This window comes from Oryx dammah, unplaced genomic scaffold (genome assembly GCF_014754425.2).
Source record: "Oryx dammah isolate SB20612 unplaced genomic scaffold, SCBI_Odam_1.1 HiC_scaffold_18, whole genome shotgun sequence".
NCBI lineage: Eukaryota > Metazoa > Chordata > Mammalia > Artiodactyla > Bovidae > Oryx > Oryx dammah.
In genome coordinates, this window is record NW_024070202.1 from 27,719,703 (window position 1) to 27,743,862 (window position 24,160).

General features: G+C 36.9%; 1 protein-coding gene across 6 annotated transcripts in view; it reads left to right on the top strand.

Moving 5' to 3' along the window:
* The window catches only part of HDAC9 (histone deacetylase 9), a 599,202-nt gene that overhangs the window by 94,734 nt on the left and 480,308 nt on the right, over window positions 1–24,160 (top strand). For all 6 annotated transcript variants that reach the window (XM_040260622.1, XM_040260619.1, XM_040260620.1 and 3 more), the window contains exon 3: window positions 20,885–21,126. In XM_040260622.1, coding sequence (XP_040116556.1) covers window positions 20,885–21,126 — 242 coding nt within the window. The remainder of the gene's footprint in view (window positions 1–20,884; window positions 21,127–24,160) is intronic.

Consider the following 24,160-nt stretch of genomic DNA (forward strand, 5'->3'; position numbering starts at 1 on the left):
GTTTCTCGTGATGTACTTTGCATATAAGTTAAATAAGCAGGGTGACAATATACAGCCTTGACATACTCCTTTTCCTATTTGGAACCAGTCTGTTGTTCCATGTCCAGTTCTAACTGTTGCCTCCTGACCTGCATACAGATTTCTCAAGAGACTGAGCAACTGAACTGAACTGAAGTCATATATATATATATATATATATATATATATATATATAGTAGGTTGGGAGAGTATAGCCCTGACACTAAAACCAGCCTTGAAAATCATTACTTAGGCCTCATACATGAACCCAAGGCCCATGAAAGTGGAGTGAAGATTTGAACCAGGCACTCAGTTCTTTCTGCCATGTTCTACTTCTCTCCTTTGGCAAGATCTTGTGTATTAGCCAGTGATTGAAAGAAGATGGACTGATAGATTGATTCATTTATTTTTCTCTGCAACAACTGTGTCCCATGATTGTGAGACTCAAGTAAGACCAAGACTTGATTTTATAAAGTTGATGTTCTTGATGAGTTGGTGAAAGCATTATCAGAGCAGCATAGAAGAAGGGAACTAGGTTTGTACCCTGCGACTTGGAGGTGAGAGTGGACAGCAGAGGGATGCACCTTGTGTTGAGAAGCAGAATCCCTCAGGCCTGAGACTTGGTTATCAGGTCAAGTGTGTCAGGCCTGGCTTCCTCTTTGCTGGAAATGAGATTTTCTTAGGCGGTACCTTAGTCATTTATGCAAATGGACACCTGTTGTGCCAGCCCCACCTGTTTTCCAGACATGCCTAGAAATTTCTAAACCTTGGCTTGACTAAATCTTGCATCCTGCCAAATTTACCTTGAGAGGAGTAAACCCAACTGAATGGCCTACAGAAATCTTAGAGAGGTGTATTTAACATGGCAGGTTGAATTTCCTCACTGACCTAAGGCCTCACAGGAGGTTCTGTCTCCTTTTCTCTCCCTCTTTCCCAGCAGGTAGAGGAAACCTGAGTAACTTCTATAAAAGTGCTTTTCTCTTAGGATAAAGAAAATTTTCTTCTGTTTTTTTTTTGTTGTTGTTGTTCTTTCTTGTTTCTTTTTGTTTAACCAAGGTAATATTTAGTTTTGTTTTTAATTTGAAGGATTACAGATACCAAATCATTGACTTACAGAATCTAAAAAAAGAGTAGAACTTAAAATTTTGTATAATAAATGAGTTGTCAAGCTGCTGAATCTAAGCAGCTCGTTTGATCTAAGTTATATTATGAATCCTGTGGAAAATAAAATTGAAACCATTGGATTTAGAATGGCTTTGCAAAACTCTATGATTAGCAGTGTATTTCCTATACTCTTGTGTTAGATTAATTTAAAATTACATTAATATCTGGAAGGACATTTGGGTAACTTTTTCCATAAGTTATTTTTTTTCTTACAGTGCCTAACTACTGGGTCTGTTTTGTTTGAGGCACCAAATTTCTTTAGTGGTTTGGCTAAAGATCTATCACTAGGGTATAATAGCCAACCTTGTGGTAGTATTATCATAGCTTGGAGGTACATGTGATGTTTCTTTAAAACCTCAAGGTTTTAAAATATTCAATACAAGTTAAATCAACCCACACATTATTATCAAAATTTTAATGTCAAATAAACACAATATCCTATAATTTCTAAACACTCCTTTCCTAAACTCATTCAAATGTTCACATGTTGATTTCTGTAAGATGTACTGGCCGTGTGTGTGTGTGTGATATGAGGAGTCACATATCAGCTGCTACACAGATGGAAGCAGTCTGTGTCCTTTTCTTAGTTTAGTAAAATAATTTCAATTGAGCAAATATTTGTTCTAGATTTGCCTTCTAACCTGCAGAATATGTTACCTCTGCTCATGGGAAAGAGGTAAGTTACAAAGAGAAACCATCTAAATCATTAATATGGAATATGATAAAATGACTCATTTAGCATCATTCAAAGTTAATATTTACCATGATTTTAAGTTAGAATTTTCATTTCACCTCTCTCGTGTTCATTATCCTCGCCTGTAAAATGGGGATAATAAGGCTGCTGTCTTAAATTTTAAAATCCATCCAAAAATTATAGCTAGTGCTCAGCATCTATTCCTGACTTTAAAATGCCATTGTTCTTATTTATATTTTTGTTCTCTAGATTACATTTTAATGCAAACAGCAAGCAACAAAGCCTGAAACTAATATATTAGTCCAATAAAAATACTTAAAGCTACTTTTACATGGAATGTTCCTTGTCAGTATCATCTGCTTCCTAATTATGTTTTATTTTAGATAAACTGCACTTCCCTGGTGGCTCAGACGGTAAAGAATCTGCCCACAATGCAGGATACCTGGGATTGATCCCTGGGTTGGGAAGATCCCCTGGAGAAGGAAATGGCAACCCACTCCGATATTCTTGCCTGGAAAATCCCATGGGTGGAGGAGCCTTGTGGGCTACAGTCCAGGGGGTCACAAAAATCGGACATGACTGAGTGACTGACACTTAGATAAACTAAATTATGGTTATTTCTAACCTTATACATTAGACCAGTAGAGTAGAGAGAAGAGATGGCTTAGGCATTTGATTGTTGATGGAAGAGATCACTGTATGTGAATGAAAAATAGAAAATTGATGTAGATTCTTTGCCGTGAGGTTTGGCAGACTTTTTCAATCAGAGCAGATAGTAATTATTTGAGGCTTCACCTCCTGTACTGCCTCTGGCACACTCAGCTCTGCCTTTGTGGTGTGAAAGTAGCCACAGACAATACATAAGTGAATGGAAGTGACAGTGTTCCAATAAAACTTTGTGAAAACTGAAATTGAAATTTCATGTAATTTTCACATGTCATGAAATGTTTTTCCTTTTAAAAAACATTTAAGAATGTGAAAATCACTCATATGTAATAAATAGCAAGCAAAAGACAGGAGGCAGGCTGGATTTGGTCCATGGGCCAAAGTTTGCAGACCCCAGCTCTATAGGGTTCTGTTCCTTTTTAATGCTTTAAATTATTTCTTATACTTTTGTTTGTGTAAATTATTCTACTTTAAATTGTAGACTGTGCTTAAAATATTGAGAAGTATTCTGTAATACTGACAGTTCTCTGAATACAGCCTATTTCTATAAACAGATACTGTGAGTTCTACCAGAAATAGAAATTTTAATGACAGTCTAATTAAACAGAAGAGAAAAATTATTACATTTTCTTATGCCAAATTATGAATGTCTTTAATTAAGGCACATATACTGTCACATTGATTTCTCTTTATATATGCTTAAAAAATTAGATTATTCTGACAACTTGAGGCTCTTCTCTGAGGTAGTAGACACTTTCACTTACCTAATAAATTGTGCCTTAATGGCTAGTGACCATATTTTATAATTCACAGGGAATCATGAAACAGAAAAGCTCTGAAATAAGGAAAAATAAACCACCACAGTCTATCCTGTCAAATCTTTTCTCATACTGTCAAAAAACAGCTGCCTCTTCCTTTTTGTTACTACTTTCCTTCTTCAATTAAAAAAGTAATCTAAAAATTTATGAATAGTACATTCAAGTCTCATTAACAGTTTACAGTTAATATGATTCGCTATCTCTTCGTGAAACAATCCAATGGGATTTAGCTAATCAAGTACTCATGATAACTTCCTTATTAGGCAGTCTTTACCTGTGAGTTAGTAGATTTCAGATTTGAGAATAAAATGAATTTTCAAAAACTGTTTTAACTCAAAAGAAATTTGTATAGATAAAAGGGCAAAATACTAAAATTGAAGTTCCTAAATACAGAATCGTTTCGAAAGAGAGCATTGAAACACCTAAGAATTCACCAGTGTGTCAAAATACGTGGAAATGTGTTCCATAGTACATCTCTCTGTGGTATATGTTGGCAGTTACAAGCAAGTGCTTTCCTTTTACCTCAAAGAAATATGTTATATTATTTTAACAAAACACTTTTCATTCTCATTTACATCAAGGCACACTTCAAGGTGAACTGTGTAGAAATTAAGTTGGATACCCGTTTTGTAGAGCTCAAGAAGAATAATAGTGCAGTGGCTAAGGCCATAGACTCCACAGCTAGGTGGCGTATGTTCTAATTCCTGTTGCACCACCAAGTAGCCTTGTGACCTTGGCCAATTTCCTCGGTGGCCTACATTTTCCTCGGTGGCCTACATTTTCCTCATCTGTGAAATGAGGCTCATGATTATGTCTACCCTTAGGTTACCAGATAGCACAACCTCATAGTGTAAAGGAGGATAGATGAATTAACATTTCTTTAAAAGCAATCAGATCAATGAAGGCACACAGTAAGTGTTATATTGATGTTGGCTCCATAATTTAAATTTAAACAACTCTGCAGACCAATCAACGGTAGGTACTAATCTTTGTTCTTACCCAAGTTTAGAAAACCAAATTTGGAATCAGCATAGGAAAGTCACGTGTTTTTAAAATGCTCAAACCCGGAGAACTTTGCATAGTTGCAAGTTTGGATAATTATTTAAAAACTCATATCCAAAGCACTTCCTGACAAAGAATAGTGGGTATTTCTACTTATGAGCAAAAGTGGTGCCACCATGTGGCAATAACATATACACAGGTGCCAATGCATTTGCCTGGCTAGGGTTGAAATTGTGCAATATAAGATGAATTTTTATTTTTTAGTATTGACTTTTACCCCCAAATTGTATATATAAAGTGAAAGTTTATTATTTCCAAATCATACTTTCCAAATTCTCATAGTACCATGAAACAGTAATGCATTTTTCTTTGAAAGAGAACTAATGTAATTTGGCTCTGATTTGAGTTTAGCAAGTACAGAAATAATGCCATTAGAACAGTGTTTTCCAAACTGAATTTCCTGGAGCCTGGATTCCCAGGGAAAGGGACTGGGGAGGAAGTGCGTGGGTGGGACACGGGTTCTTCCTTAACAGTTGCACTGGTTTTATACGTTAGGACTATTCATAAGTTTTTATTTGAAGAAAGTGTTCAGCTGTTGAAAGAAATGTTTCCATGTTTTAAAAGTGAGTGCAATCATATTAGAAGGGTTTAATGGGACTTTAAGACTTTGGATTTGCAATAAAGATTTCACGAGAACTTAGGAAACAACTGAGATCTGAAGAAGACGGGGTGGGGAGGGGGGGAGGTGCAGAAAGTGCGTTGGCTGAAGTTCTAGTCCCAGTATGCAAGATCAAAAATTAGACAGTAGAAAGGAAAAGACGTGATTTAAATCAAAGAGGAAAATGAGAGAAGCATCACGCATGGCACTGCTGCTCTTTCCCTCTTCACATTTTCCTGCACTGTTTAATATATGCTGTTGTCTTAAATATATTAAGCATTGAAACTTTCAGAAAATATTGGAGTTTTTATTTTTAGGTTAAAGGCAAATTGTTTCTTGTTGGCAGGACACAGGGACCAGTAAAAGCTCTATTTTTCTTTTGGAACAGAACACGGTTACATACTTCTGCAAACAATAGTTCCTGATAGAAGGAAGGGAACATATTCTTTGAAAAAAGTTTATTTGCTGAATAAACAAATGTACTTTGTTCACAAAGGGTGTTTGCGAGGGGTTAGAGAGGGGTATCTGCTGAGAGAATCATTTATGCAACTACTATTTATTAAGCTTGTATTACATGTCAGATGATGAACTGACTTCTGGAGTTAGAGGGTAATGCCCTGCCTCAAATATTAAGCTCTCATACTGAGAAGGAAGTTGTGTTAGCCATTTGCAAATAATAATAATTTAGTACTTGTCTCTAACCTAGAAGAAAATGCAAGTTGTAGAAAAAAATATGGAGGAGACCATTTATCTCACCTTCATTGTAGTTCTTACAAAAATCAGTTCACTGTACATCCCAGGTGATGAGTGGTATGAATGTGTGTGTGTGTGTGTGTGTGTGTGTGTGTCAAGTCACTTCAGTCATGTTCAAGTCTTTGTGACCCCATGGACTGTAGCCTACCTGGCTCCTCTGTCTATGGGATTTTCTAGGCAATAATACTGGAGTGGGTTGCTATGCCCTCCTCCAGGGAGTCTTCCCTACCCAGGAATAGACCCTATGTCTCTTATGTCTCCTGCTTTGACAGGAGGGTTCGTTACCACTTCACCTGGGAAGCCCATATGGCTGAATAAGTAACACTTTTTAGTTCAGTACCTGTATAACCTATTTTAAAACACTAAGATTTCTCATCTACTGAAAGTCTTATTTACAGGTATCACTAATCTTTTATCTCAATAACATGGATTAGGCTCTTAGCTCCTATTACCTTGAAGTCATATAAATTGGTTTGATTTTGATTCCGTACTTCAAGAAGCTCAATGAAGCTTTTACTTGGTTCTCAAATAGTGAAGAACTAGCAAACACTGTTGATACTTTAGAAGTAAGTGGGTATTACAAATGAGTTGGCAATTCATGTTGGTGTTATGGTTTGTTATGACTGCTTAATTCAAAGGCATATTTGCAGAGAGGGAATTTGAATTAAGTAAATCAAAATAGTAAGGCTTTGATTAAAAAATTAGCTTTCTTTAGCTTAAATGTTGATATTTCAAGGCTTACTGATATTTTAGTCATTTGTGGTTATTTTTGTTTCCTCTTCAGACCCCTGGGAAATAAGAGAATAGTAAATCAAAGCTCAGATTACTTCTTGCATTTATTTTCTTTTCATTTATGCCATGTATTAGTGCACCTTAAAGAAACTGTAGACATGTGTAACTTGAACAGAATCACTACGAGGGAGAATTATATTTCTGGTCTAATCAATTTAAATAATTCATGTTATAAAAATTATTTTTTTCAAATTTGATTACTAACTCTAATTATTTGTTATGATGCAATCATAAATATCACCAGTGGAAAATAAACTAAGAATATTTATTTTTATCACTAAAGTGAAATTTAGGAAAAATTGTCATCAGACTGAAGTTGTATTACTTGTTTTCTCATTTCCCATTTTTTATGTTAGCCACTTTCAAATTTATTAATTTTTTTTTTCAGAAAAATAATATTCTTTCCAAGACAGAAATGATTCTATACATATCAATAGTTTATCAGTTCTGGTATAATTTTCACATAACATGGGATGATCATTCATCAATTAGGCATTACTGTTTAGATAATTCAAGATTGTAGCCTACTGATGCTAACAGCATGAACGGGTAAGTTTTCTTTTACTCAGTGCTTCCCTAGCCCACTTGGGTGGTTCTAATCTGTCAGCACACTGAATGTTAAGAGATACTTTGGGGTCTGGGAAATGTGAAATGACACCTTAGGTGGAAAATGTTTTGAGACTGATTTTTTCAAATACTTAATCACTTTTGCCAGAAACACATTCTTGTCAATAATTTAAGCAGTCAATATTTATCAGAATTCAGATAGTCAAGAAGACCTAATAAGTAATTGCTCTAGGATTTTAATTGGATACATGAATATGTGTATGTGCATGTGTATTTCTAGTTTTGTCACCATATGATTTATCACCATCACTCATTCGTTTATTCCTTCATTCATTTCAGGTATGCACTGAGACATTACCATGCTTTTATGCTATACCAGGCACTGAAACTTAAGTTCCTCTTCTCATGGAACGTAAAATAATGGTGAAGGGAGTCAAACAAATGTTATGAAATGAGTTGCAAAATTTAATGAGAAAATGCAATAAGATGCAGAAAGAGATCCTACATCAAATCATTTTTAGCTAAGATATGAAGGATAAGAATCTGTGTAGAAAAATGGGATGGGGTGGGATTGGAATTCAGAAAGAGGTAATGTTTGTATGAGAAATCTCTGAGACATCAGAGAGAATGATGTCTTTAAGGACTGAAAGAATATTGTTGTGACTCAGATGAAGGGAGGAAAGCATATCATAGACATCACGTTAAAGATTGGGGTTACACTGATAGGTATTATCCAGGAAAGTGACAGAAGACTGCTTTCATAAGATAGGCAGTGATAGTAAAGAGCACTTGATGAATTAAAAAAATATTTAAGAGTAGAAAAAATTATTTATGTTGATTGTGTATGGATAATCTAAAGGGAAAAGAGGAGTCAGATATCACTTTCTTGTTTTCTGGATGCACAAACTGAGACCAGAGTGACTGGAGAAAAAACAGCATGAGACAGCTAAATGGAGTAATACTTCTGCTTTATTGACTCCACCAAAGCCTTTGACTGTCTGGATCACCACAAACTGTGGAAAATTCTTCAAGAGATGGTAATACCAGACCATCTTCCCTGCCTCCTGAGAAATCTGTATGCATGTCAAGAAGCAACAGTTAGAACTGGACATGGAGCACCAGACTGATTCCAAATCAGGAAAGGAGTACGTCAAGACTGTATATTGTCACCCTGCTTATTTAACTTATATGCAGAGTACATCATGAGAAACGCTGGGCTGAATGAAGCACAAGCTGGAATCAAGATTGCCGGGAGAAATATCAATAACCTCAGAAACACAGATGACGCCACCCTTATGGCAGAAAGCAAAGAAGAACTAAAGAGTCTCTTGATGAAAGTGAGAGAGGAGAGTGAAAAAGTTGACTTAAAACTCAACATACAGAAAACTAAGATTATGGCATCCATTCCCATCACTTCATGGCAAACAGATGGGGAAACAATGGAAACAGTGGTAGACTTTATTTTGGGGGCTCCAAAATCACTGCAGATGATTGACTGCAGCCATGAATTTAAAAGACACCTCCTCCTTGGAAGAAAAGCTATGACCAACCTAGACACCATAGTAAAAAGCAGAGAGACACTTTGCCAACAAAGTCCATCTAGTCAAAGCTATGGTTTGGACGTGAGAGTTTGACTATAAAGAAAGCTGAGCGCCGAAGAATTGATGCTTTTGAACTGTGACATACATATATCGGTGGCAATTTTAAAATAGATGTCAGGCTGGAGACAAAATGTCACCATATAGAAAGCAAATAAAGCCCTGAAAAGGAAAATATTAATATCTCCACTGAGAGTCATGGAGAGAAAATAAGAGGGTCCAGGTGGGATTCTGGAGCCTCAATATCATTGCATTTAATGCATCATGTTTTATACATTGGTTTATGGGTTGATGTGCATAAGCACATGAGTTCTTGGAAGGCAGTCCCTTCTCCTGTTGATTAAAATCTGTTTTGGCATTTCATATTGCTTTACAAATATTCACTGAATAAAGGTATAAATGAAAAGTCATATGGCAACCTGATAATACTACAAGAATAGTGATTTTAATGTTATTTTAGATACATACAGCCCTAAACAGTCTGATACTCTCTTTAGATAGTATTAACTACATTATACTTAAGAATTTATGCTGGAATATAACTATTGAGGCAAAGAACTAGAGGAACAAGATATAAACAGGCATCAAGCTTGGACCAGCTCTCTGTTAGCCTTATGCTATAATATAATCAACCCCTTCATGGATCACAACCTTGTTGTTGCAAAGGGGCTTGCATAACTCAGTGAAGTTATGAGCCATGCTGTGCAGGGCCACCCAAAACAGATGGATCATAGTGAAGAGTTCTGACAAAATGTGGTCCATTGAGGAGGGGATGGCAAACTCCTTCAACATTCTTGCCACAAGAATCCATGAACAGTATGAAAGGAAAAAGATATGGCGCTGAAAGATGAGCGCCCCCAGGTCAGAAAGTGTCCAGTTTGGAAAAGTGGCAAGGGTGAACGTTGACTTTCTAGGAATCAGCAAACTAAAATGGACTGGAATGGGTGAATTTAACTCAGATGACCATTATATCTACTACTGCGGGCAGGATATCCCTCAGAAGAAGTGGAGTAGCCATCATGGTCAACAAAAGAGTCCGAAATGCAGTACTTGCATGCAATCTCAAAAACGACAGAATGATCTCTGTTCGTCTCCAAGGCAAACCATTTAACATCACAGTAATCCAAGTCTATGCCCCAACCAATAATGCTGAAGAAACTGAAGTTGAACAGTTTTATGAAGACCTACAAGACCTTTTAGAACTAACACCCAAAAAAGATGTCCTTTTCATTATAGCGGACTGGAATGCAAAAGTAGGAAGTCAAGAAACACCTGGAGTAACAGGCAAATTTGGCCTTGGAATGCAAAATGAAGCAGGGCAAAGACTAATAGAGTTTTGCCAAGAAAATGCACTGGTCATAGCAAACACCCTCTTCCAACAACACAAGAGAAGACTCTACACATGGACATCACCAGATGGTCAACACCAAAATCAGATTGATTATATTCTTTGTAGCCAAAGATGGAGAAGCTCTATACAGTCAACAAAAACAAGACCAGGAGCTGACTGTGGCTCAGATCATGAACTCCTTATTACCAAATTCAGACTTAAATTGAAGAAAGTAGGGAAAACCGCTAGACCATTCAGGTATGATCTAAATCAAATCCCTTATGATTATACAGTGGAAGTGAGAAATACATTTAAGGGCCTAGATCTGATAGATGGAGTGCCTGATGAACTATGGAATGAGGTTTGTGACAGTGTACAGGAGACAGGGCTCAAGACCATCCCCATGGAAAAGAAATGCAAAAAAGAAAAATGGCTGTCTGGGGAAGCCTTAAAAATAGCTGTGAAAAGAAGAGAGGTGAAAAGCAAAGGAGAAAAGGAAAGATATAAGCATCTGAATGCAGAGTTCCAGAGAATAGCAAGAAGAGATAAGAAAGCCTACTTCAGCGATCAATGCAAAGAAATAGAGGAAAACAACAGAATGGGAAAGATTAGAGATCTCTTCAAGAAAATTAGAGATACCAAGGAAACATTTCATCCAAAGATGGGCTCGATAAAGGACAGAAATGGTCTGGACCTAACAGAAGCAGAAGATATTAAGAAGAGGTGGCAAGAATACACGGAAGAACTGTACAAAAAAGATCTTCACGACCCAGATAATCATGATGATGTGATCACTAATCTAGAGCTAGACATCCTGGAATGTGAAGTCAAGTGGGCCTTAGAAAGCATCACTATGAACAAAGCTAGTGGAGGTGATGGAATTCCAGTGGAGCTGTTTCAAATCCTGAAAGATGATGCTTTGAAAGTGCTGCACTCAATATGCCAGCAAATTTGGAAAACTCAGCAGTGCCCACAGGACTGGAAAAGGTCAGTTTTCATTCCAATTCCAAAGAAAGGCAATGCCAAAGAATGCTCAAACTACTGCACAATTGCACTCATCTCACATGCTAGTAAAGTAATGCTCAAAATTCTCCAAGCCAGGCTTCAGCAATACGTGAACCATGAACTCCCTGATGTTCAAGCTGGTTTTAGGAAAGGCAGAGGAACCAGAGATCAAATTGCCAACATCCGCTGGATCATGGAAAAAGCAAGAGAGTTCCAGAAAAACATCTATTTCTACTTTATTGACTATGCTAAAGCCTTTGACTGTGTGGATCACAATTAACTGTGGAAACTTCTGAAAGAGATGGGAATACCAGACCACCTGACCTGCCTCTTGAGAAATCTGTATGCAGGTCAGGAAGCAACAGTTAGAACTGGACATGGAACAACAGACTGGTTCCAAATAGGAAAAGGAGTACATCAAGGCTGTATATTGTCACCCTGCTTATTTAACTTCTATGCAAAGTACATCATGAGAAACGATGGACTGGAAGAAACACAAGCTGGAATCAATATTGCCGGGAGAAATATCAATAACCTCAGATATGCAGATGACACCACCCTTATGGCAGAAAGTGAAGAGCTAAAAAGCCTCTTGATGAAAGTGAAAGAGGAGAGTGAAAAAGTTGGCTTAAAGCGCAACATTCAGAAAACGAAGATCATGGCATCCGGTCCCATCACTTTATGGGAAATAGATGGGGAAACAGTAGAAACAGTGTCAGACTTTAATTTTTTGGGCTCCACAATCACTGCAGATGGTGACTGCAGTCATGAAATTAAAAGACGCTTACTCCTTGGAAGAAAAGTTATGACCAACCTAGATAGCATATTCAAAAGCAGAGACATTACTCTGCTGACTAAGGTCCGTCTAGTCAAGGCTATGGTTTTTCCTGTGGTCATGTATGGATGTGAGAGTTGGACTGTCAAGAAGGCTGAGCGCTGAAGAATTGATGCTTTTGAACTGTGGTGTTGGAGAAGACTCTTGAGAGTCCCTTGGACTGCAAGGAGATTCAACCAGTCCATATTGAAGGAGATCAGCCCTGGGATTTCTTTGGAAGGAATGATTCTAAAGCTGAAGCTCCAGTACTTTGGCCACCCGATGCAAAGAGTTGACTCATTGGAAAAGACTCTGATATTGGGAGGGATTGGGGTCAGGAGGAGAAGGGGACGACAGAGGATGAGATGGCTGGATGGCATCATGGACTTGATGGACGTGAGTCTGAGTGAACTCCAGGAGATGGTGATGGACAGGGAGGCCTGGTGTGCTGCGATTCATGGGTTCGCAAAGAATCGGACACGACTGAACGACTGAACTGAACTGAACTGAATTACTGATAAGTGCAGAAAGAATGAAGAGCCTGGGCAGCCAAAGCAGGAATGATGCTCAGCTGTGGATGTGTCTGGTGGTGAAAGTAAAGTCCAATGCTGTTAAGAACAATATTGCATAGAACCCTGGGATATTAGGTCCCTTTATCTAAGTAACCTGGAGATGGCCCCGTAGGAGATGTTAAGAGTAAGCATTGACATCTTAGGAATTAGTGAACTAAAATGACAAAAATGGGCAAATTTGATTCAGATGACCATTATATCTACTACTATGGGCAGGAATCCCTTAGAAGAAATGGAGCAGCCCTCATAGTCAACAAAAAAATCTGAAATGCAGTACTTCAGTGCTGTCTCAAAATGACAGAATGGTCTCAGCTCATTTCCAAGAAAAATCTTTCAACATCACAGTAATCCAAGCCTATGATATGCCCCAACCACTGATGTCGAAGAAGCTGAAGCTGACTGGTTTTATGAAGACCTACAAGACCTTCTAAACAACTCCAAGAAAAGATGTCAGCAAATTTGAAAAACTCAGTAGTGGCACAGGACTGGAAAAAGTCAATTTTCATTCTAGTCCCAAAGGACAATGCCAAAGAATGTACAAACTACCTTACAATTATGCTACCATAGGTTATGCTACCAAGGTTATGCTCAAAATCCTTCAAACTGGGCTTTAGCACTACGTGAACTGAGAACTTCCAGATGTACAAGCTGGATTTCAAAGAGGCACAGGAACCAGAAATCAAATTGCCAACATTTTATGGATCATGGAGAAAGAAAGGGAGTTCCAGAAAAACATCTACTGTAGTCTTTGACAATGTGGATCAAAACAAACTGGAAAATTTTTAAAGAGACAGGAGTAACAGACCACCTTACCTGTCTCCTGAGAAACGGGTATGCAGGCTAAGAACAATAGTTAGAACCGGACATAGAACAACTGACTGATTCAAATTGGGAAAGGAGTATGATAAGGTTGTGTATTGTCACCTTGCTTATTTAACTTCTATGCAGAATACATCATGTGAAACGCCAGGATGGAATCACAAGCTGGAATCAAGATTGCCACGAGAAATATCAGCAACCTCAGATATGCAGATGATACCACTCTAATGGCAGAAAGTGGAGCGGAACTAAGAGCCTCTCATTGAAGGTAAAAAAGCTGGCTTCAAACTCAACATTCAAAAAACTAAGACAATGGCATTTAGTCCCGTCATTTCATGGCAAATAGATGGGGGAAAAGTGGAAGCAGTTGCAGATTTTCTTTTCTTGGGCTCCAGAGTCTCTGTGACTGGTGACTACAGCCATGAAATTAAAAGATGCTTGCTCCTTCGAAGAAAAGTTTTGACAAACCTAGACAGTGTATTAAAAAGCAGAGACATCACTGCCAACAAAGGTCCATATAGTCAAATCTATAGATTTTCCAGTAGTCATGTATAGATGTGAGTGTTGGACCATGAAAAAAGTTGAGTACTGAAGAACTGATGCCTTCGAATTGTGGTGCTGAAGAAGATTTTTGAGAGTCCTTTGGACTGCAAGGAGATCAAACCAGTCAGTACTAAAGGAAATCAACTCTGGGTGTTCATTGGAAGCTCTGATGTGGAAGCTGAAGCTCCCAGTACTTTGGCTACCTAATGCAAAGAGCTTACTCACTGGAAAAGACCTTGACGCTGGGAAAAATTGAAGGCCGAAAGAGAAGAGAGTGATAGAGAATGAACAACAACAGCAAAAATAACCAACAAGATATAAAGCATAAAACGGTTCATAAAATTACAAAGTTGAATTGCTTTGGTTCCAAATCAATGTTAAAAGAAATGGGTTATGAAGGATTAGTGGGATTTCAGAAAGGGAAATATCAAGGTGGTTTTGTTGCTGTTGTTCAGTCGCTCAGTCACGTCTGACTCTGTGACCCTATGGATTGCAGCACGCCAGGCTTCCCACTCTGAAGAGTCTTCTCCGACACCACAGTTCAAAAGCATCAGTTCTTCAGCGCTCAATCTTCTTTAAGGTTCAGGGTGTTTTAAATGAATTTAAATCAGCTTTATGAAGTCGAAGGAAGGAAAAGTTTAAGTTCTTCTATTTGTTTCCCAAAGCCCATGGATTCTACCAGAAAAACTGTCTTTGGTGATCAATGTAACCAATAATGAGAAAGGGGCAGTGAAGCTAGAATCACAAAAGCCAGGTATCCCCCATTGCTGTGCCAGAGCAAAGTTTAACATTCTTCAGGGTGGGATTGACATCCTGCATGTGAAGTTGCATAAATATGACAAAGACTGTAAGTGCTACTTACAGACTTTCTTCCATCCATTTTCCAAGACCTCTCCAATTTCTTTTCAAGAAGGCTCACAGTGAAAATTGTATTTTAATTCTTGAGTTAGCTGACCAAGTGATCAATAGAATTGTATATGTGCATACAAAGAGTTTAAGACCCAGTAAACCAGATAACTTCCTAATCGGCAGTGGGTGTCAGTGTTATTCCTTATTAATTTTGGTTTGACCAGACAGGACAGAAATGGCAGGTCATGGCAGTACATACTATAAAGAAAGTGAAAATGAAGTCGCTCAGTTGTGTCTGACTCTTTGTGACCCCATGGCCTGTAGCCCACCAGTCTCCTCCGTCCATGGGATTCTCCAGGCAGGAATACTGGAGTGGGTTGCCATTTCCTTCTCCAGGGGATCTTCCCGACCCAGGGATCGAACCCAGGTCTCCCGCATTGCAGGCAGACGCTTTAACCTCTGAGCCACGAGGGAAGCCTGACATGCTGTATAGAGCAAGTAGCAATCTTTCTGGCACTACCTGACAAATGAGCATCAGTGAACATCTTGGTCTTGAGCAGTTTCATAAATGACCTGGTGTCATCAGGATACATGTAGACATATGTTAATAGGACCATCCTTCCTTAGTAAAGCCTGCAAAAAAGAAGCAAATAGGAAAATATTAGTGAAAGATATCTATTCCTGATGAAGTTTCATATAATTCCTGCAGAGTTTCCCATATAATTAAACTGTTATTATAGGCTGTACTTCGGAAAGAGCCAGATCACACATATCTGAGAAAGCTATTCCACATTCTTTTTTGAACCCTGAGCTACTGAGAACCCGACATATTTGACTGGATGATTTTAAAGCACAAAATGGTACAGCCGGCAGCCTTTTCCCATGGGTGGAGTCTGCAGGCCCAAACTCTCACAGATTTCTGTGCAGGAAAGGAGGAACAAAAGAAGCTGAACAGATGATCAAAGCAACATTTGTTTCCCCAGATCTGGCAATTGTTGTTCATATGTTCACCTGCGAGTGGTTTTGGTCAACCATTTCTTGGTATGAGAACTTAATTTCCACATAAACTGTCCCTGGGCAGTAGTGGAATGGGGTGTCCTGAATATTAGCATAGCTGCTGTAACTATAAGTATTAACTGAGGTATGTAGATAAACATGGTTCCATTTTTGTCGCAGTTTTTCAAGTTTCAACTTTTAACTAAATTGACACATATGAATTGGTGGGAGATTGTCCCTATGCCATTTTCTTTTTGTGAAAGCCTGTGCTTTGCACTACACTGCTTCGAAATCTCATTCGGAGGAACAGCATGAACAGGCTTCAACCATTGTTGTGATAGTTGTAAATGGTCAAAATTTGCATTCTTATAATTTTTCCATTCGTGAGGTTTGCAAGTTATTCACTTAAAACATTCTTAAAATGGATGGCTTCTTGTTTGTAAGCCAGATGATAAAGAAGCAACCAGAGAGTCCTGTTATTGAACATAAGATTCTTCCTATTTACCAGTGCCATAAGTAATATCATCTAAAGTGAAGATTCAAGCAACATGCCAAAGTACTGAGTTTTATCAGTACTTTGATTGAACTCTTTAATGGTCTTGGTATTAAAAAAAAAAGTATTTGTTAAAGAAATTTAATTACAACTGAACAGGAATATGTATTGCTTAAATAAATACAGTTATCGTACACATTTATATGAGCTGGGATTTATATATTGAAATGGAAGCTTTTCTGTGTCCATGTTTCTTAATAAACTAAAAACTATTTCTAAAAATTTCATGGGTTGATAAATGCTAAACACAAGAAGGAATAACTATCAAAGAATAATTGAGAAAGACACTGAGGAAAGAATGAGTAGAACTTTGTAAAGTGATAATGTTGCTGCTGCTGCTAAGTTGCTTCAGTCGTGTCCGACTCTGTGCAACCCCACAGATGGCAGCCCACCAGCCTCCCCTGTCCCTGGGATTCTCCAGGCAAGAACACTGGAGTGGGTTGCCATTTCCTTCTCCAATGCGTGAAAGTGATAATAAGACTAGTTAATTTAGATGTGGCAAAGTTCAGACTGGGCATTTGGTATTAGAATAATAATAATAATGTGTGTATGTGTGTATGTGTGTGTGTGTGTGTGTGTGTATCTTGGCATGTATTTGAAATCTCAGACAAATAGTGGGTGAGTCCAAGTAAAGTTATATCTGTTAATAAAATAGGATTTGATGGGACTTGCCTGGCAGTCCAGTGGTTAATAAGACTGTACTTCCAGTGCAGGAGATGATGGAGTTTGATACCTGGTCAGGAAACTAAGATCCCACATGCTCCATGGCACAGCCAAAAAAAAAAAGAAAATTGGATTTGTTCCCCTGGTGGCTCAGTTGGTAAAGAATCTGCCTGCAATGCAGCAGAACTGGGTTTGAACCCTGGGTCTGATCCCTGGGTCAGGAATATCCCCTGGAGAAGGGAATGGCAACCTACTCCAGTATTCTTGCCTAGAAAATCCCATGGACAGAGGAGCCTGGCAGGCTACTGTCCATGACACACTCACTCATAAGTAATGCTAACAGTCAAAGAGTCAGACACGACTGAGCAACAACTAATGCTAACGCTACTATTTGTTATCATCAACTTCCTTCTAACTTATGTATCCCTGGCCACCTGTTCTAAGTAATTTGTAAGGACTTTGGATGTTCCTAGACAAGAAATGTTGTGAACAGTGATGATTCCATTTCCTCATTGTTAAAACTGGTTGTTATTTTTTCCTTGTAAGTTGATTATTTCTAATTATGATAATATAACAGCTGTTGACAGTGACCTCTCTTTCACATTTTGTGATGTGTAGGTGACTGTAACTTGTTGAAACTCAGCCCTGGTATTGTGTTACTATTATTGTTCCTGGGGAGGCTTATTAGCCTGTCACCGAAGATGTAAGAAAAATCCATCTTCCCTTTTGGAATACGATGAGCCTTTGTCACCCACAATGCAATTAATGTTAAAAATAGAAAGAATGGTTATGATATGATTAAGATTAGACAGAGATGAGCTATTGTCCAAGTAACAGGAACTGATCCAGCAGGCCAGAGATGACCTACACAGAACCATCAGTTTGCTGATTGCCATTTCTCTCTGAGTTTGATGAAATATTCATGCCTTTGCTCTCCTCTCTGCAAGCACTATTGATTTCTTGTATAAACGCTGCTATATTTAGTCTAGACAAATGGAATGTGGATTGCTGCTGAATAAATTGGATGAAAGACTGGGATCTTGCCTGCCGCTTTCTCTCAGTCTTGGGCAATTATTTATAATCAAGGGCAGTTTTTGTAAGTTGAGGGTGATTTTTCACAATTTAGTGATTAGTCTCTGAACAAAGGCAAGCAGTTAGACACAATCATTTCTGTTGGGATAGCAGGTTAAGAAGTCAAATTACCCTTTGAGTCTTAGACTAGCTGTATCAGAGAGTTCTGGGACTCTTTTCTCCTTATCATTTTGTTTTCTTTTTTGAGGGGGTTGGAAATTGATGATTATAGTTTACAGATAATAAGAATGCCAGCAAGAAGAGATCCCAGGTCTCTTGAAATTTTACATTTTGCGTTCATAAGGTTAAATATGTTTATTGAGATGTCCATGTAAATACTGAGGCTTTATTTTGGCCTTTTCAGTGTAGAAATGAAGTATATCATTAACAGCCATTGCTTTTGATTGGAATAATGCCACCTCCATAAATTAATACTCAAAATCTCATGTTACTCCAGAGCCTTAATTGACAGTTCTACTTTGGACAGTGTAACCAAAGATCTTACAGGCCCTCATTCTCACTTAGTTTCAAACTTGTCAAAGTTAATATTTTTTTCTTTTGCAAATATCATGTTTTAGAAGATATTGTCCACCAAACTATGGTTTATTAATAAATCATTTTTCCATTTTCATTAAAATGACATGTCAGTACCATTACTGCAAACTCTTCTGATCTCTATGTTGAAAAATCACCAGTGTTGTCAACCAAGATTGATAACAGGTTGCCCACATATCAGTGCACAGTCATGGCTCTTTACCCAAACCTCTATGTACACACAGTTCACATGGTAAGCAAGATATTAATATTTCATTTAGTGTTTGAATTCTTAATTTCTACAACCAATTTCTGTTAGCCTTTCTTGACTTGCTGAAAATAGCTCTTAAATTCACATGGAATATTAACTTCATAGTTTCCAACTGGCAATCTGCAAATTTAAGTTACTCAGGGTAGGAGCCAGAGCATTAGATGCAATTGTAAAAATATGAAAAAATAGAAAGGGGGAAATTGCTCATGTTTCCACCTAAAATACAACTTTCTTTTGCTCTCTATCTCACCAGTCTTAGCTAGTAGAATTCAGAGATTAATACCATTAAATCTCCAGTAGAATATATGCTCAATGAAAGCTAGAGTTTTTTTGTCTTTTTGTTTTAGGGAATTTAAGATTCTCAGTAAATGTATATTGACTAAGTTAAATTACAGTTAGAGAGTTATCATAGGGTATATGTCACTTTTATTATTGTTCTTTCACTTAATATTGTAACAGCATTTTTCCTGTTTCCATAAACATTATTTTCAATGATTACATATTTTCCATGAAATAGATGTGACGTATTTTACTAGACATCTCCTTGTAGTTGGTGATTTAAGTTAAAACAATAATACTTTAGTTAACAATATGACATTGAACTGTTTCTTCCTCTGTTAATTTTATTTCCTTAAGATATATTCCAAGAGTCGGCAAACCTGAATCAAATGGTAGAAATATTTAATTCGTCTTGCTACCTATCACCAAATTGTGATATCGCATATTACTTTTTTGGTAGTTTTAAACTGATTGGCAGTGCCACTTGTAATATACAGTTGTCTGCTTGGTCGTATGTTTACCCTGTTGTACATACATGTATGCATATATGTGAATCACATATATGTTCCCTTGTCTATGGAATTCTCCAGGCAAGAATACTGGAGTGAGTAGCCATTCCCTTCTCCAGGGGAATATGATACTTAATAATTAGAAAATGATGCATTATTTTTATTTAAAATTTGCATTTCTTTACTTTAGTGAAGGTGGATTTTTTATTTGTTTAGCTATATTTGTTTTCTTGCCTTAAATATTTTCTAGAAGTTTTAGTGTTTTTATTCTCTAATATTTGATAGAAGTCATACACAATTTTATTTTCATGTTTACTCCTCATATTTTTGTTTGGTTATTCTTGGTTATTCTCACAGTGTTCATGATTTATTCTAATACACAGTAAATTCCACTTTTACATAATTTAAAAGAGCATTTATTGAGAGGTATGCTGTATGTTGTCAGTCTTTGAATTATCTTATTTAATCCTTTTAACAACTCTGTGTTGTTTCTGTTAATGGTAATTATCTCCATTTTAAATGTGAGGAAACTGAGACCCAGAAAACTTAAATAACACACTCAGGATAACACAGTTACCCAGAAGGTAGCACATCCTTTTATATGTTATGGGAACAGGCATTTAGATTTAAAGCAGAGTTTGAAAATTGGCAACCTGTATGTCAAGGTCCATTTACAGAAGCATGTTTTTCCAATTCCCATAATTTAAAAAAATATTCCAATTATTTAATTGAAAATTAGGTGACTTCTGTCTACAGTGGGTCTGTATTTGCTTTCTACTCACCATTTCCCACATTTTAGTAAGCAGATTTGTACTTTTTCTTTGCTATTTTGTAGTTTTGCTAATTTGTAGTTCCATAGCCCTACAAATACATTATTTTATAAGCTTTACTTCTTAAGGAATGTATCTTTTGATTACAAACAAAAATGTTTGTAAGTATACAAATTTGTTTGTGTTAGAAGTTTTCTAGTATCACATGACATCTTTTCCTCAATAAATGATGCATTTTTTGTCTTAAGTCAACTTGAATTTGACCAGTGGTCCAGTAGAATAAGTGTTATAAATGAACAACTTTTATACCTGTGAATCTTTGGAGTCGTCTCTTTGAAAAAGGGAAATGTGAAAGATTTCATGGCAAAGTACAAAGCACTAGCTGAAAATCAGCATTTTATCAAATCTAATATACAGAAGACCTTTTTATTATCTTTGTAAAAAAACAGAACGAAATTTATTGGTGCATTGAAAGAAATCTAGTAGGGTATAGTGTCTTTCACTTCTAATCTGTTTCCAAATCAGTGTGCTAATCTTCTGTCCTCTGTCACCCTTCCTTTTTTTTGGTTTCTCCAGTCGATGTGAAGTCAGAGGTTCCTGTGGGCCTGGAGCCCATCTCGCCTTTAGACCTAAGGACAGACCTCAGGATGATGATGCCCGTGGTGGACCCTGTTGTCCGTGAGAAGCAACTGCAGCAGGAGTTACTCCTCATCCAGCAACAGCAGCAGATCCAGAAGCAGCTTTTGATCGCGGAGTTTCAGAAGCAGCATGAGAACTTGACACGGCAGCACCAGGCTCAGCTTCAGGAGCACATCAAGGTAGCAAGCGTTTCTTTGTCTCTGACTGTTGACTCTGGGAGTTGCGCCGTAACATGGGCATAAGAGGGAGCAAAGGGGGGGTGTTTCATTCTGAAAAGATATGGACTCATGGCTGGGAGGAAACTGGGGTTGTACTAGTGAAAACCTAGGGTAAGTAAAAAGAATCCTGGCAAAAATCCTGCTTTGCTTCTTGAAGAGGAACCTCTACAACTCCTTTATCTGTTAGTTTGTAGCATCAATATCTGGGAATAGTAACTTCTTACCCTTTTTAAGATTCTCTTCTACATGATTTTGTCCATTTGCCACATCTACTCTCCATCAAGAAGAACCATGAACCCGAGGAGACACATTTTGTGTGTCTAAAGAATCTACATATACTATTTACCAGAGAGGATAAATTAATCACTTTATGTGAAGAGAGAGCCTTTACTTTTTAATTTTTTTTTATTTTTGTCTTTGATCTATAAGTATATGTCCTGGATATGCCCTAATCTTTTTTATGGAAAAAACTTCATAATGTATACATTCAAAATAACAATGAAAAGCTGGATAGAATTTTATATATATATATATGTGTGTGTGTGTGTGGGTGTGTGTGTATAAAGAAACTGGTACAGATGTTTTCAGTATTTTTATTTAAGTCTAATAGATTAGATAATAATTTATTGAAAGAATTTTGGGAGCAGTTGATAATTTGAGACCCAAGTCATTAATTAAGTTATTCTAGGAAAATTATGTCCATATCCCAGAATTTTTTGTGATTTACTATTTTAAGATCATTCTAGATGTGTTTGTATCTATTTAGTCTCTTGTATCGTCCAATATAAGTATTACTTCAGTTTTATTTGTAAATGTCTTTCAACTTCTTGACAAAGATATTTAAAACAAAGCTGTTCTGGTCTGACTTAGTATATGCTTACTTTGAACTTATTATGACAGTAATATAAAGCAGCAAATATTTATAATAAAGTTTTTTATGTCCAACTCCTTCAAAAAATGACTTAGCTATGTTAATTATTATTATAATAAGGTAATGTGGTATTATTTCATATTTTATTATATTGTATTATAGGCACTTGATCTTTTACTCACTTCCATATCAAGTACAAACACATTTACATGGTGTTAATATAGATAATTAATCTATATTAGTATTATAAACTTTTACCATTCTGATTATTATAGTGTCTGAGAAGGTTAAGATGCTTTTTTCTCCCTCTGTTCCTTGTTTTATAACTCCTTAGCCAGCAGGCCTTTTTATCTTATTTTTCAAAAAAAGCTCTTTGATATCTGATATAAAGGGTAATATTTTATTTCCTTTAACTAAAAGAACTTTACTAAAAGAACTCTTCCAATTATTCATCTGTAAGATACCCTAAAAATAAGAATGAGGATTTTAAGTCCCATATGGAATCATGGCTATATTTTGCAGTGTAGGAAACATTCATTTAGTTTATAGACCTTTTTTTAAAATGATTCTTAAACATTATTTCAGTTTGACCTTTGAAACAGTAATAGTAACAGTGATGTATAGATTCCTTTCTTCAATCATTCTAGACATCTTAAGATGGCAGTGATGAATGAGTAAAATTTATATTCTTCACCATACTTTAAGATTTACATAACTATCTGGTTCATTTGCCATGTTATGCAAGCCATGTTGCCCTGAATATTGGACAGTACTAATAAGTTACAGCTTCATATGCATCTTTTCATTTATGTTTGATGCCTGTTATAGTTGTAAAGATCAATATTAAAAATTCAAAGTAATTTGATTTTACTCAAAAGTTAATAGTAGCAAGTAGGTAATTGTTACTTGCCCCCAACAAAGTAGTATATAGCAGGTTTATTGACATCTGGAAAATATTGGAAAAGGGGGGAGAAAAATGACTCTGAGATAACTAAATGGAAAACTTGGCTTTTGGAATGATTTTCTAGAGTAATAAGTTGCTTTTTCAGAAACTAAAGATATACTTAAAATTTCCTTTTAAGTTTAAAAAGTGTTTTTGCTTTATTTTTGACTTTATTGTTTTGTATTATATATTATAAGGCTAAAAGTTGATGCTTTTAACATTCATTTAGTTTTTTTTTTTTTAATAAGAAAGACACAGCATGATGCTTTACTTATTTATATTAGTGTTCTGAATCTTTGGCTTTTAAAATCACCATCTGTTGAATTAGATGCTATTGTCCCATTTTTCCATCTAGTAATCTGAAGCTCAGAGAAATAGTGTAATTTGCCCAGGGTCACATAGCCAGTAAAGATTTGTAATCTTGCCTTGTCTGCCTCCAAAGCTGCTACTTCATTCCGCCTCTGTGTTGGACTAGAACATCTGAAATTGGAGGAGTGAATTTTTTTTAAACCTCATTCCTGCAATCCTCAGCAATGAATAGTAGCTGTGGAAATTAAATTCTGTGCTTTTCTAGATGCCTAAGAGAGATTAATATTCATTTCCTTTTGGGCTTTGGGTGGCACACTAAATTAATTTGATCAACCCCAGTATCTGTATAAAACTAACATTTAAGGCAAAGTTTAAGCAGAATTATGAAATTTTTTGTTAGAAAAGAGAATTATTATTATTAGGAGACTAGGCAATGGCACCCCACTCCAGTACTCTTGCCCGGAAAATCCCATGGACAGAGGAGCCTGGTGGGCTGCAGTCCATGGGGTCGCTAAGAGTCGGATACGACTGAGCGACTTCACTTTCCCTTTTCACTTTCATGCATTGGAGAAGGAAATGGCAACCCACTCCAGTGTTCTTGCCTGGAGAATCCCAGGGATGGCAGAGCCTGGTGGCCTGCCGTCTATGGGGTCACACAGAGTCGGACACGACTGAAGCGACTTAGCAGCAGCAGGGCACATCCAGAATGCCAGAGACTGTAATATGGAAGGAAACCAGAAATGCTTCTAACCACGTCCTGGGACAAGAGAAGCTATCATGTTTGATGTGCAGAGTTGGCTTCCTGTTACTCCATAATTCTTATGCCATTCCACATAATTTTTTCTCTGTTACTTTTCAATGTAAATTTCAGA